This window comes from Anabas testudineus, chromosome 19 (assembly GCF_900324465.2).
Source record: "Anabas testudineus chromosome 19, fAnaTes1.2, whole genome shotgun sequence".
Classification (NCBI taxonomy): Eukaryota; Metazoa; Chordata; class Actinopteri; order Anabantiformes; family Anabantidae; genus Anabas; species Anabas testudineus.
In genome coordinates this window covers 15,592,119-15,607,615 of record NC_046628.1, presented here as the reverse complement: position 1 = coordinate 15,607,615, position 15,497 = coordinate 15,592,119, and the positions used below count along the sequence as shown (strand labels likewise).

At 42.3% G+C, this 15,497-nt stretch overlaps 1 protein-coding gene across 1 annotated transcript in view; it reads left to right on the top strand.

Moving 5' to 3' along the window:
• myo1d (myosin 1D) overlaps positions 1-15,497 on the top strand; it is a 60,938-nt gene that overhangs the window by 34,711 nt on the left and 10,730 nt on the right. Inside the window, exons 17-21 of the mRNA XM_026350728.1 lie at positions 2,081-2,304; positions 2,945-3,083; positions 3,454-3,558; positions 3,748-3,861; positions 9,014-9,168. Coding sequence (XP_026206513.1) covers positions 2,081-2,304; positions 2,945-3,083; positions 3,454-3,558; positions 3,748-3,861; positions 9,014-9,168 — 737 coding nt within the window. The remainder of the gene's footprint in view (positions 1-2,080; positions 2,305-2,944; positions 3,084-3,453; positions 3,559-3,747; positions 3,862-9,013; positions 9,169-15,497) is intronic.

Here is a 15,497-nt window from a genome sequence, read left to right as displayed (position 1 = left end):
GAAGACGGTGGAGACAGTTTATGTCTGCTGAGATCTGATTCATTGTTGTCGCCCCTTCAACTCCTGTTGTTTACCGTGTAGCTTTGGATAAAGCAGTTGCTGATACGTGCAGCATATGGATATTAGCTTTTTGCTTTGTTGTTTCCTGTAGCGCTCTAATACAGCCCGAATTTAAACGAAAGTGACTCTTAACCTGCAGTCAGGCCAGATGATAAAACTCATTCATTCCTCCCATGTGCGGGAAAGAGAGACTCATGACAGAGGTCGATTAGTGATGAATATGTACAGTAGCTGCTCTTCTCTCGCTCTCATCCATTATGTATTGGAGACAATGCAGTGTAGAGGAAAAGAACCATGAGTTTGTCAACCTCAGTTTTCTCTGAGAAGTAGTGTTTGAGTTAGAGCGACGCAGCTTTGGTCTGTGCTTCTTTTTTCTTTCTTGGTGAAGAACTAACCGTTCAGCTGGACGACCATGAATGTTTCAGGATATCAAATCAATTTTTAAATTGTTTATTTAGCTTTAGACGTGTGCGTCATTTCTAAACAGATAAAGGACGATGTAATCCTTTGATTATTCTTAAAAACATCCATATGAACTCTCACACGAGTTACATACTCACTAATCGGTCCAGCACTTTTGATTTTATGCATGCAAGCAGTCGTTTGCATCAGTTGACCAATCTGGGACAGAATCATCAACTTTATGGCCTCATCAGGCCTGATCTCAGCTTACTGGACTTAACACATGATTACATAAACGTTGGGGCTTAAAAGAGCCAAATTAAACCTTCCTTTTCTGAGAAAGACAGTGTGAGCAGGCAGCCTTGATCAGTAGATGGCTGACTGACCTTCTTTCATTGATCTCGCTGTGATTCAGCTTCTTCTGAAGGCCATGCCGTTTCCAGTTCAGCAGCAATGCTGTGGACAAGTCGATGCTTTCAACTAGATCATTTAATTACAGCTCTCCTATGGAGGCACCACCGTCTTTCATTACAGAGTGAAGTCTCACATTATAAAACAATGTAAAGACTTATATTTGAAGTTAACACAGTTTAAAGGTTTTCATGTGGAATCACGTGGATTAATCTGCTCTCATATTCTACTGGTGCATGATTTGTCCTCTTCTCTGCCTCTGATTAGACCCCTTGTCTGATCAGATGAAAACTGCCTCCCCCACAGTTTTAATATTCAAATATAAGAAATCCTTTTTGCCGTCGGCCCCCCACACACTTTACAAGATTAAATATTCATGATCTCCATGATTACTGAGCTTTACAGTTAGATGATATCCAGAAATGAGCCTCCAGTGCCGTCTCCAGTGTTGCCTTTAATTTGTGACTATTAGACGTGACAGCAAATGCATTTTATTGCTGATTATTTCCAATAGTGCAGCTACAGTGTGGTCAAATAAATGTGTAAATAATGTAAATAATTGAGAGGCGGTGTGAGTAGGAGAGAGAGAGAGAGTATAACGTAAGAGGGGAGCATATGGTGGTGATTTTAGTGAGTGCGGATCAGGAGTTAGGGGTCCCTGAGGTCCCACTTACATCTATTATTCATGTTTTAGAGGGTCTGATAGCTACTCAACCTATGTTTGGCTACAGGCAGGGGTCTTAGGGTCTTTATTTCAGTCTGAATCCACGTTCAAACATTTAAAGCACATACAAAACTCTAATGAAATATTTTCTGACAAGTTAGAACAAAACTGTTTCTTTATTTTCTTTGTAAATTTATGCAAAAAATAGCTCCAGTTGTTTTTAATGCCTGTTTATAGCCTTTTAGCGCCAATGCATAAAGTCTAAAGTTGGTCGGTCAATATTCTACTAAATAAATTCAGTCTAAATAAAGCAGTTCAGCCTAGCCCCTCTTTGTTTAAAGGGCACTCCACATTTTATACATACTGTAAAGTTTGTTTTATAAGTGATTGTAAGCAGAGGTATTTATGAACCCACTTAGTTAACACTTAACTACAGTAGATATGACCCAAGACTTGAGTTTGGCCGGGTCTAAATGTCTGCAGGGCTCAGGCTTCAGTATTTACAGTTACTTGCATTTAAAATTCTGTTTTCAACCTCTACAGGTTTGGAGAGGAACCATAGCCAGGATGCGATACCGGCGGATGCGAGCAGCTCTCGTCATCCTTCAGGCCTACAGGCGCTACAAAGTGAAGTCCTACTTCCGCGAGGTCCACCGCCGCTTCAAAAATGTGAAGTCGATGAAGGATTACGGCAGACATGTGAAGTGGCCAACACCTCCCAAAGTCCTGCGCAAGTTTGAAGAGGCACTAAGGAGCATCTACAACAGGTACGCAGACAAGATATCAGCATTTTAGTGTCTTCAGATACTACTTCAAGATTCAGATTAATGTTGTCAAGCTGCTAAGTGGGTAAGTTTTCAGCGCTGTACATCACTCAACACTGAGACAGAGGACGAACCTTTGTCAAATAACATGTTTTTAAATTGCAGTCTTTTATAGAAAATCGCTTTCTTAAATTGGCTGAACTACAAGTGGATCTGACTCCACCACAGGAGACGACGCACGGCCTCGAGTGTTATTTTACATCCAGATGAGTCCGTTTGAAGCAACATTCGCATGTTTCCTTCCGCCTTGGGCTCACACTGGACATTGATTTTTTTTTTTTTTTCTTCCTCCATCAAAGGCGCATCACTTCCTTTCATCCCAGCGTCTGTTTGCTTCTCTTTCTATTTGAAGCTGTGCACAGTGAGACAATAGCCTTCCTGCAGAATGTTGTTGCCTGTCAGAATGTGTGAGTGAAAGGCCAATAAGTACAGTACAGCTGGGGCCCTACTCCAGTCCTGCTACACCCCCAACGTACCAAGCTATCAAGGCCTTGTGCAGCATCCTCGATGGAGAAAGTTGATCTCCCTGTGCTCTTACAGTAGTTCTCTCTTTATCTCTTTGTTTGGTTGTTCTTACCTCCAGGTGGTGGGCATGGACACTAATCAAAGGCCTCTCTCCAGAGGAGGCACTGCAGGTGAGGGCTAAGGTAGCCTGCCTGGAGGCCTTGAAGGGCCAGAGGGCCGACCTGGGGCTACAAAGGGCCTGGGAAGGAAACTATCTGGTGAGTAGGTGGGATGAGGGTGGAGTGAAGTAAAATGGCTTCTTCTACTGAGAAGGGTGAAGAGAGGTTATAATATAGTTAAAATAAAATCTAATCTATTTTTACTCTGGTACTTCTATTGTTCTAATAACTACTTGTAATTACTGAACAGTGTGACTAGTCATATATTACAGACTCCACTGTGGTCTATTGTCTATTGTTGGTGTGAAACAGAGTTAGACGTCAGTGGCTGCTGTGACTATTCTCTGTTAATTATATTGGATTTAGAGAGTTTTAGTCATTGGAAACTGCAATAAAAATGGATGAATTGTGTTTATGCGCTGATGAATGTTTAATTTAACACCTCTTCTTTCTTCTTTATGTCTCTCAGAAGCGAGACAGCACCGACACAGCTGCATCATTCACACTCGTCTCCAGCGAGCTGCAGCGAAAAGACAAATTCATGAGAGTTCTGTTCTCCTGCAACGTGCGCAAGGTAGAAGGTTTTCAGATTTCATGTTCACCACTAACTGCACGGACACACAGTCACAACGTGTACACACAAATAAACCCAACTGTTTCTGGTTTGCACCACATCCCCCTGCAGGCTGTTTGGCTGTGACTGTGTTTGTGTGCACTTACCGTATCCTGTGGGGTGACTAATGAGCAGCTTTGTTTTTTCCAGATCAACCATTTCAACAAGGCAGAGAACCGGGCGGTGCTCATCACTGACCGCCACCTGTACAAGATGGACCCCCTGAGGCAGTACAAACCCATGAAGAGCATCCCCCTCTATAACGTATGACAACACTATTCTGTTAACAGCCAAAGACAGAGTGGTAAACAGAGGGTAGCTTAACAGGCACAGCTGTCACACAGGTTACATACTAACAGAGATCTTCTAATGCAAAACAGGCAAATATTGGCTGATTGTAGCTGCTCAGATGTGACGATTCGCTCATTTTTGCAGCTTTATATCATTTGTAGTTGAATGTTTTTGCGTTATCTAACCATTGGTCAAGCTAAACGAGTAAACCAAACGAACTGATGAATAATAACAGATTAATTACGAATGAAAATATGATTTGTTCCACCCCACATGAGAAGTTTCATACTCAGCACTCAGACACATGTTTTTTTATTCTTTGTGTTCTGGGACAAAAATAAAAAGCAGCCAGGTTCAGGAATCAGTGCTATAGGTGAGAGTATGATCTTTGATTTCCCAGAAGCCTGTTATCAAGCAGCAACATGTCAATATGCAAAAATACCGTTGGGCTCCACAATTGGCTGCTTTTAATTCATCTTCACGCTGTGATAGGTGCATTAACGCTGCTACATGCACACAGCACATGAGGCTGTTTCCATGGCAAATGTGCCCTCTGTGTGTTTGTGTGTTGGGGTGTGTGTGTCTGTGTGTTTGCTTGTGTGTTTGTGTGTTGGGGTGTGTGTGTCTGGGCTTTATGCCGTTTGCTTGTGTGTTAGTGTGTTAGTGTGTATCATAAACAGACAAAAATCGGTTGCGTTTCAGGTAAAATTTCTAATTTATTTGTCCTATATCATCTGATCCAAATGTAATCCACTTAGTTCATGGAACAGATAAAACAAACAGGTATCAGGGATCTTTAGAGATGCTTGTGAGTGAGTTTCAGACAGTAAACTGCATCTTTTGGCTAAGCTAAGCTAACTGGCTTCATACAGTAAATTCTTAAATAAGACTCGGTATTCAAATAATCTCAGATTATAACTAAAGTGTGTATGAATGAGCGACATGTCAACAATCTGTCAATACTCTAATGTTATTTCGGATCTAACCGTCTCTCCTGTTTTCGTATTTTACGGCACCACTGACCTTAGAGGAGATGCAGAAATGAGACAGGAAGTAAAGGTGCGATACAGACATCTCTGAGGCGGATACGCCCCGCCGTCTGGCGAAATGAGTGAGATATGAGATCGGTGCTCGGTGACAACTGTGACGAGACGCCCCGGTGTTCAATCTGACAAAGTGACAAGAGAGAATTAGACAGCCTGGAGATGGACACCCAAAGCCTGTACTGCTGCATCTGGAAGTGGAATGGGGACAGATGGTGTCAGAGAGAGAGAGCAGCATGAGTTAAGGAGACTTTTAGTTATTGTTCATTCAGAGAAAGACACACACACACACCATGAGTTGATAGATGAAGCTCAGTCCCGTGCACGAGGCATATGGGGAGCCATCAGTGTTGTAAGACGACAGGGGGACACACAGTATGGTTTGCAGTTTTCACACATCAATAGTGACACAACAAGAGTAAAGCAGTAAACACAGAGCTTCACATACGCTTCGTAACAAAGACATTATGAAGGATAAAAACAGCTACAGTCCATGAAGGTACAACACTTGAAAGAATATTTCTGTACATAACGTTTCAACTTTTATAAGATAATGGTGTCGTTTATTATTTTTTGTATGTTAGCTAAAGTATTTTCTTGTCATATTGTAGTACAGAAGATGTAACCTTAGAATATATTGTTTAATTTCCCATAAAAGCCCGATACACATAGCGTTTGTTGATTTATTAGGAGTTAGATGTGATGTTAACACATGACAAGAAAGTGATCGCTCCACAATATGTTTTAGCTGCTGTAGTTAATCTGTAGTGAAGTACACTCATCTTTATCATCACAATAACACGACTAATTCTAACTATTGACCTGCATCCGTAACACCAACTTGCATTTGGTCAGGGTGTAAATATGCAAAGACAGGTCTGAATAAGTGTAGAAAGAATGGTGGGAAAGGAAGTGGACGTACCAGAGATGCAGTGTGACGTTCAGCTATCGATTGGAGAAGGTCAAACAGAGGGGAAAGCAGTTAGCTCTCCGTTGATTAGCACTGATAGGCTAATGCCACAGCATCCCCTTGGCTCCCTATGCTGTGTATTTACTGCTGTCCTGCAGGGCGGCACAGGGAAATGACTGAACTGATGCATGACTGGTTCTACAGTGAGGAGCCAACAAGCGTCTGCCAAAGGATTTATTCTACAATTAATGTCTGTGCTGCAAAAGTGCGACTATAATCCTGTATTTCTTATCAAATAAAACAAACACTGTTAAAGTAATGGTGAAATAGCCGTTCTGTTAGAGTCATGATGCCGTCTTCTCTTCCACACATCCCCACCTCACCCCTCACCCTATCTTAGTACTGTCTTTCCCCTCTCGCTTTCTCCACGGCTGCCTCTCTCTTCCCATTGTTGTCATGCCAACTTCCCAGGAGACAGTGTTGTCATGGATACCAGTGTGTGTGTGTGTGTTTGGGGGGGGGGGGGGGGGGGGGGTTAAGGCGGATCAGCTGATGTCTGGTATCGTTTAGGCATGTGCACAAACCGGTCTCCTGTATGTGCACCTTTTTTTTTTTTTTTATCAGTGCTGATTATTTGTGATCTCTGCGGCTCTCGTTCCCGTGGTTACTTATCGTCTTATTTTTATATTCAGCCGTTGATCATTTACTTCAGTCTTTTTATTATTTCCCATCCTCCCACCACTGCTGCTAAGTGACCATATAGGCTGTGCTTATACAATGAAATGAATAATGTACATGTGCCTCTGTGCCATCTTCTTCTAACCTTCCTCTAAGTCTGTAAAGCTCTGAACGAAAAGTGGCCACTTAATGTAAGTAGCTCTCAAAGTGTACACGAGATCAAGGTGAGATGTTGTTGAAGCATAAATTAGAAGTGTGTCAACAGACTAATATATCTTGCAGAGGATGCTCTGTAAACACTGGTGCTCTCACAGCCTCAAGTTGCATGGCTGCACAGCTAAGCTCATTATATGGGATTTATTTAATCACAGAGCCCCCACCTCTTTGTTCTTGCTGCTTTTTGTCCCCTCTTCTGTCTTTACAGGGCTGTTGGGAAGTGTTATATAACCAATAAGTTGCTCCCATAGGAATACACAGGGAGAACCTGCTGTTCAAATGTCCTTATGAGAACCACACAGCAGAGTGGAACAGACAGGAGAGCAATTGACATTAAGCATCGTGGTCCTGTCTGCATGTTCCCAACGTGAACACCGTGTGCTGCAGAAGTTTCCTCAGAGGTGCTTTCACCAAATTACACCCACTGGTGTTACTGTTAGGGAACATTTATAAATGACAAGACGTGAACAAACAAATAGTCTCCCTGATTCAGAAAACAGTGAAATGTGTCGCTACCTTCTCGTGTCCAATAGGACAGTACCCTTTCTTTCTAACATCTCTTGAAACAGGACAGTTGTAATTCGTCTATTGCACCATAAAGTATTACTAAGGAGCTTTTAAAGTGGGTTCATATTGTCAGATGCAGATTGAAACCAAAACTTTCATTAGAAATATCCAGTGTCTGGCCATCTTTAAATGTTGGCCTATCATCATCGTCATCATCCGACTGGTGTGTGACAGATGAACAATAGTACAGATGAGTGGGCAGATAAATGTCTGGGACAGATTTCATTTTAAAAGTGATTTGGTGAATTAAGATAAAAAATAAAAAATGAGACAAGGAAACGAATCAGAAAGTATCATTAGCCGATTCATTAGAAACATGGTTGTGGTTCCAATCAATTAAGCCTTTAATATAAATGTAAATGTAATTAAGTGCGAGTGGATCTCTACACAGAGGCATGGCTTAAGGCTATAGTTCATGAGGATTACATGAAGTGTTTGTTTCACATTTGAGATAAATAAGTTGGCTGTTATCTCTGCTGCCGGTAACAACCTGTCTCTGTCTGCCGTCCTCTGATGGAGAACGTGTCTCGGCATCGCACTCTGACGAGCCTGTGGTACTTACAGCACCTGACTGGCTGCCCTGTGGCTGTTTCCTGAGCTGAGCGAGGAGCGATAAATTAAAAGAGGAAATAAATGGCTAAAAACCTCAGGGAGAGAACGGTGAAGGACACCGATGAAGGCTAGATGAGCGATTAGAGCACGTATAAAAGAAAACGGGGATAGAAGAAAAGGAATGAAGGGGGAGTTAATGAGACGAGGCAGAGCTCCTCTTCCTCCTCTGGCTCTTGAGAAAATATTGGTTTCTTCCTGTTCTGTCTTCTTTGAAGACCTGTGAAGCTAAACGATTGAACTGTAAAACTGGGATTTCCCTTTTAGCCCTACCACCCTCTTTTGGTATCTGGTTCAGGTACATTTGATTGGTCCTTTGGGATGCTGATCAATAAATCCTCACACCGAGCTCCAAGCGCTGATTTTACTCTTAAGTGGGAGAAATCCCACAAACTACTAGACACCATCCAAACACCATCACTGAATATTTGTATAATTATTACCTTTGTAGATCGTCTTCACAATAAAAGATAAAGTAATAGACAAAAACAAGATGCATATAAAGGTAATGAGACAGTAGGGCAAGGGTACGCGCTGTCACAGTGCCTGTTTTCTCTCAGAAGAGAGTATCAGTGGTCAATTACCTTAAATATTCGATATGTTACAACAAGAGGAATGTCTGACATTGCATTCATACAAGTTGAAATGCTAATTGGAACTATATTTTGCATCAGTTTATGCAACCGTAAAAGGTTTCTGTGGCTCCAATGACTGTGAGGTCTGATAAATATCCTCAGATAAGACTGAGTCAGTTGTTTGTTGGTGATGCTGCAGTTTTGAAAATGAAAGTTAGAAAGTAGAAGTAGTAGTAACAGCTAACCAGGCCTCTGTAGCTTGCTCCAAATCTCTGCTGCAGGTTATAACACACCTTAATCCCCAACCAAACGGTCAGCGGGTGAATTGCACTCTAGGTAATGTAGGCAGCAGGGATGTCGGATTCCTCCGCTGTCTTGCCTTTGCTTCAGGTGGTTGCAGAGACCAACGTAGCGTGATGCAGAAACTCCAGTGGAGTCCCATTCGTGCTTGAGTTTCTCTGCAGGCTTTATGTACATATTTATTTCTGTTTAATTGGATGTGTTCTTCCTCTCTCTGTATGTCCCAGGTGACCGGAGTGAGCGTGTCCCCGGGGAAGGACCAGCTGGTTGTGTTCCACACCAAGGATAGTAGGGATCTCGTGGTGTGCCTGCAGGGTATGGTGCCTGCCAACGAGAGCCGCATCGGAGAGCTGGTTGGCACCCTGCTTAGCCACTTCAGAATGTAAGTGGTGGTAGGAGCTGAATTACTGATTTTCCTGTGATGATATTCTCATGAGTTGTTGTCTCAAAATGTTTGAAAACACTGACCTGTGGGTGTCAGTTAATCAGCACACTGTCCCCACTTAAACCGAGTCATTCCCAGCAGAACTGCAGAACAACCTGCTCTGACAGGATGACGGTAACAGTGGGTAAATGACAGGGACGTTGAAATAACCCTCTCTGACTCTACCTCTGCCACGTCATGTACTGTTGGTCCAGATGTGCGGTGTGGACTGATGCGTCTTGTGGCTGCAGGATTACACGGCGCACAGTCACAGCTATCCTCACTCGAACCCTAATGCTCACTTAATCTGAGCTCAGCGCTTTTCCTGGGGATGGGATGCTGTGAACATTAATTCAGTCTCCAACCTCCAACGCGGAGAAAAACACAGATATAGACGACGCGCTCAGGTTAAATCCTTGAAGCCTGCACTCGCTTCTCCTTTCACATTCTTTTCTGAAACAACACAGATACTAAGATATTAGAGAGTGGTGATGAGAATAATGTTTTGTTCTGCTGATCAATACAAGATAAAAGATGAACAAAGCCCTGAAACTTGAATAAGAGCTGATCTGAGTTCAGTTCAGTTCAGCTGAGGTACACACTTTATTTAACAGTGAAACTACCTAAATAAGAAGATAACAAAACTCGTTTGCTTCTTTTATTTCCTGCTTAGTCAAAAGGTTTCTGCACTAATTGGACTTTTTGTCGCTTTTTAATTCAAGTGCACTTTATTTGACTAAGTTGACTGGATTTGTCATGAAACCCAGCAGGACTCCAAAAATTAATTAGCCATAGTTATTGTTAGCATGTTCTGTTGCTGACTGGTCTCGTGGCTCATGGGGGGTTTTGTTTAGACCTTTTGTCTAATGAAATATTGTGAGTTGAAATTAATTAATGGATGGATTTGACTAGATTCTCTGACTACAGTAAGTTATAGTGGTTGATGAAATATGTATATGTATATAACTTAACCTTACTGTGTAATATGGGTTAGAAATAATTCATTTATTGAAATATGTTTAAAGTAACATCATTTAGTTTGTGCTTTAGGGTTTAAACTGCTCACTGTGCATCAGTAGAAAAGTCAACGCCAAAATAGAAAAACAAAATCAAATTATCAAGCTTGTTTTACAGTAGAGTCGCTCATTAAACTGTGGAAACGTTGCTGAAAATCCGATCAATGAGTAAAAAACAAGATGTAATTTGCGCTGATGCGTGGCCTTTCCAGTTAATTTGATCACTCTGTACTTCTCCTACAGTACGGTTGGTGTTTTGGTGAAGGCTGATTTTATATCATCGCTCATTTCACTGATCATTGGAATGACTGCTGAACAACAGTCTGGCACATGTATTGATTTGTCTGTCTTTGTGTGTGCTATGGCATGATTGTGAGAGAGAGAGAGAGAGAGAGAGAGAGAGGGGGGAGCGGGACAGGATTTGTGCATGGAGACAGATGTGCCTGCATCTGCTTATCTGAGGGAGGTGTGCACGTGCTCCATCATCGCCATTCTGTGATGGTATCTTGTTGAATTGTTGAGCCCATTTCTCTGTAGGTGTGGGGCTGAGGAAAACCTCCACTGGGCCTCTCGTAATGACCCGCCGTGTGCTTCGCATGCCGACTCATCCATCACCGTGAAACTCTGACAGAACAAAGGGCACGGCAGCATGTGGAAAAAAAAAAAACCTGTGTGCGTTTGTCTGTCTGCATTTCTGTGTGTCTGCATGAGAAGGAATTCCTGGGAGGAAGTCTGCATGTGTCTGTGCTCATGTCTGTGTATCCGTACTGTCTGATGCTGTGCATGCAGTGCAGTGTCCCACTACAGCAGCTCCCTGTACATGTGGCTTTAACCTTTATCTCTCCTTCAACATGCTGCACAGTGCACAATATGCACAATAGCGGGCAGGGAGAAGGGCAGCTTACAGCAGCAACAAAGCAACTCTTTATCCTCCTTAAAGTGACAGCGAGGCCAAAGCAGAATGACACCGCTGCCGGGACTAAACCCTCTTCTTGTCATGCCGGCGTCTGGATACTTGAGTTTCCACGAGGTGCGATTTGCTTCTGACAGTTTCTAAATCTGCTTCAGCATTAATCTGTTCTTGAATATTGATTGTCGCTGAGGACTGAACTGGTTTGAATTTTGACATAACGTATCAATACTACACCAAGTTGCCTCCGAATGAAGTGATTCAGAGATTTCGGCGGCGCATACATAAGAAGATAACCCTCTTATCAGCCATGACGCACCATGTGTCTAGAAAAATTCAGAAATGCTCGTTCTGCATCAAAATGAAGAAGGGGATTAAATTCCCATGCCTTCAGCCTCCGTTCTCCCCCCAGCCTTCCTTTCTTGCCTTTCTTTCTGCTTCCTATTTTTGAATTCATCCCCCTCTGCACTCACTTCAGTTTCTCTAGAACCCCTCCCGGCACCCCTGGACTCCCTCATCCCTCTTCCCTTTTTCTTCCCCGGTCTCCCTCCCTTATTTTTGGAGAGGAGGTAATGAAATATTTAACACTGTGCTGCTGTTGAAGCCTATATTTAGATGAGACGGAGCCACCCCCACTTTCTCTCTGTGTCTCTCCCTCGTGTGTGTTGACATGCACCCCACGCAGCAGTGACTGCAGAACTCCCAGCCAACAGTAGACACCCTGTATCTGTCACACATAAACTCTGCAAAATCGATGAGAAGCAATCCAAAAGACCTGACTTCATGTTCCACACTTTAATGTTGATTTCTGTAAATTCTCACACAGTGAACACTCGGCACCTGCCCTCACTTTGAAATGAGACGGCTCTGTGATGGTTTTAATAACATTTCATTTCATTAGTACAACAACAAACTGTGCTATCATCACCTCTGTGTTTCACCGAGATTCTGTCTCAATTAATTTTTCTAACACTCAGCACTTTGAAACTCAGCAATTCCTGCACAGATGTTTCACAATAAAAGCATCAATCCCTCCCTTTCTTTGTAGGCTTTTAATGTGAAATATGCACATTTTATTTATTTATTTTTACTGTTGCTTTATTTGCATTTGCTTAGGATGTGTTGTTTTTTTTTTTTTTAAGGCAAAACTGATTTGATTTTAATTTAATAACTTAGAGCAGAAATTTGGTGAATGTGACATTAATCAATTATGACATGTGCCCATGTTCTCTGCATCTTTTAGTTTTAGTACTTAGAGCATTCAACAGTCTTGCACACACTGCTCTATTATTAGATGCCAACACTGCCACAGGCTCTGAATTGTTGCATTTACTTTATGTGACTTGGAGCAACATAATGTCACAATAAACACTGCAAAATGAATCAGACTTTTCAAAATAAAAGCACTAACATGTAGAGATAGTACGCTACCTTCCACCTGTTGTTTCTTCTGTTAGAGAATCTGTGATAGTACAAAGATAGTATGTGTTGAGGACTAGTTTTTGAGACATTAGTGGTCAGATTTTACAGATTTTTATTGACTTTAAGTCGATGAGCCTTTATTTGAAGAGACATTCACGGTAAACGGCACAGGAAAAACGGCTGCCAGACTCTAAAGGCAGAATTTGTATAAAAATGAATATCTAAACTACTACAGTGCCACTGAGCACATTAGGATGTTGAACCCCACAGTGCTGCAGTGGAGTAAACCTCAGAGGACGGCCACATTTAAAAAGTGTTTTACTGCAGTATTTGTAAATGTCTTGTGACTTTTCAGTCTGAACACATTTCACTTCTTGTCATGTTCTTTCCCGACATTTCTGTACGTTTATTTCTCAGTCAGCGCTGCATCACACACTCTGTCTGCTTCACACCTTTCCCACTGAGATCTGAATGTAAAAATAGCTTAGTGTTGAATTATTCATCCACATCCTCAGTTCTCACAGGTGGCAAAGTGCAGCTTAAAGATTTCTCTATCAAAGAATCATGCAAACACATTCTTGCTTCTTACGTGTGTTTACGGTCAAACGGCTCATTCCCTGTGGATTGTTTCAGTAGCAACAGTTGGTTTTAGCTCCACCAAGCTACCGCTGCTGACCGTGTCCACAGTGACCAATGAAAACCCCAGTGCAGCGATCGATTATGTGTAGTGGGGGTGTAATGGGAGTGAGGGGTGGAGGTAATTGATGGAACTTTATTAACCCTCAGCAGCTGTTCTCTGCGTTCTGGTTTTAGTGGTTTTAAAATGACTAATAGAGGGGACTTCATTTTCTCTGTATTAGTACAGTTGCACATTTCAGCTTCCAGTGTTTGCATTGGTCGCACAGAACAGGCAATCTGGAGGTGAGCCGGTCGAGGCATTTCACAAATGTCAACTTCATGGTGATGCTAGAGGAATAGTCAGGGGATCTCTGTCTCTCTGCTGGGTTTAAATGTCTGTGCAAAATGTCACGTAAAGCTGCTGAACGGTTGATGAGAAATTTTAGTCTTTAAAAACTGTAAAAAGTAAAAAAAAAAAAGTCTAAAAAAAATTAATCATTTATTGATTTATTGTTTTTTTCATTTGATTGTTACATGGATTTTTGTTTTTGGATCTCTGTCGTCCGCCTTTTGACGCTCCTCGACTGTAAACTGTCCAGATCTGTCTCCGTAACAGAGGTTTCCAGATGTACCGACCTCGTATTTGTCTTCAAGCATCCCCGCTTTGTGTTGTTATTCTCCTCTAACCTCCACCACCACCTTTTGTCCTTCTCTGTTACCTCCCACATGTTCTCATTCTTCCTCTCCTCATCCCCTCACCCCCCATCCCATCTCTCTTCCTACAGTATGAGTCAGCAGTAGCGTGCACTACACAGCTCTTCATTGATCTCTCTGAGTGACATGGTCATATTCTGTTTCTGCCCTTGCTCCTGCCCCCTTTCCTGATCAATTAGCCGCCCCCTGTCTGCTTCTGACTGTATTTGCTAATCCTGACATCCTGAACCAAAGAGGGGAGAAAAAGTGGATAGAGAAACAAAAGTGTGTGGGTGTGTCAGGACTAGTGAGCAAACAGGGAGGGAAGGGAGGTTACTGCAAACGATGCAACAAGGATCAAGTGAAAAGACGAGGTGAAAGATGATCAGATTCACTATCTGACAGTACACGTCTGTCTTAAGGATATGTGGAGGGCACTGGGTGTGGAGAAGGCGTTTTATTGATCTGCTGAAGTAAAATCTGATTTACTTATGTGTTCTTGGTTCAGGTAACATCGAGAATCACATTAGTCTGCAACAGTGAGCTGTTGTCATCAGATTCTCAGACATGCTGGCGTCAGTGGGATTTGTTCATCATTTCCTTCTCAGTGTTTAAACAAATCTTTTATTTTTAGTTATATTTTAGTTAAGGTACATGAGGCCAGAGGCTGCTGTGACACTAAAGGTTGGAGGAATTAAAGGGAGGGAATTGCAACCGTTGCAACAATGATCAAGGACGTGGGATTGTGTGAAAATGTGAAGTTAAACATGTTAAAATACTGTAAATGAAGCTATCCAGTGCCCTGACTGCAGAGACGAATGAATATTAACGTTAATAGACGTGTCAAAGTGCATTCTGTGTCACATCTGGAGATGACACCAACATTATTTGTAAGTCAGATGAGGGGAAGGTGAGAAGGAGGGTGGTAGAGAGAAGAAAAACAGAGCAGGGGAATGAGAGAGAGAGAGAAAGCCGAGCTTCCTGCCTTTGTCTTCCTCTCCAAGGTCACCCCTTTCTGCTGAATCAAATAGTTCACACTGATAGAAGTGGGCTTCTTTCTTCTCCTCTTTCCCTCTTTCCCTCCATCCCTCCGTCTCTATCTCCTCTTCCTCCATCCATCACCCGTCCCGCTGCTGCTCCTCCCTCCCCCTCTTGTTTTTCACTTCACATTCCACTTCTCCTCCTCCCGTATCCTTTCTCCCTCCTTTCTGGGGCGCTGCGGCTGCAGTTCCCATGGCAACCGTTGGATCCATGTTTGTCTGATACGTATGCCGTCCATTAATAACCCAGCCGGCTGAAGATAGTAACGGCACATCTCGTCCTAGACCACAGACAGAGGCGCAGAGACGTGTGAAGAAAACCACAGGTTATAGAAAAGACAAAAATGTGAGATGAAGACTATAAAAACATTTGACTGAAAGAAAAGGTGCAATTGTGGCAGAAAATCAGCCTGCTATGTTTTTTTGTTATCACAGTGTGTCCGCACCAAAACATCTGTTATATTTGCTCATTTTTAAATCACAAAGCTCCTGATTTATGGAAAATTTTAAAACTTTTTCTTGTTTATTTGCATCTAAAATTCGACCACTTTGGCGTCTTTTAACATATTGACTTAAACAAGTAAGTTA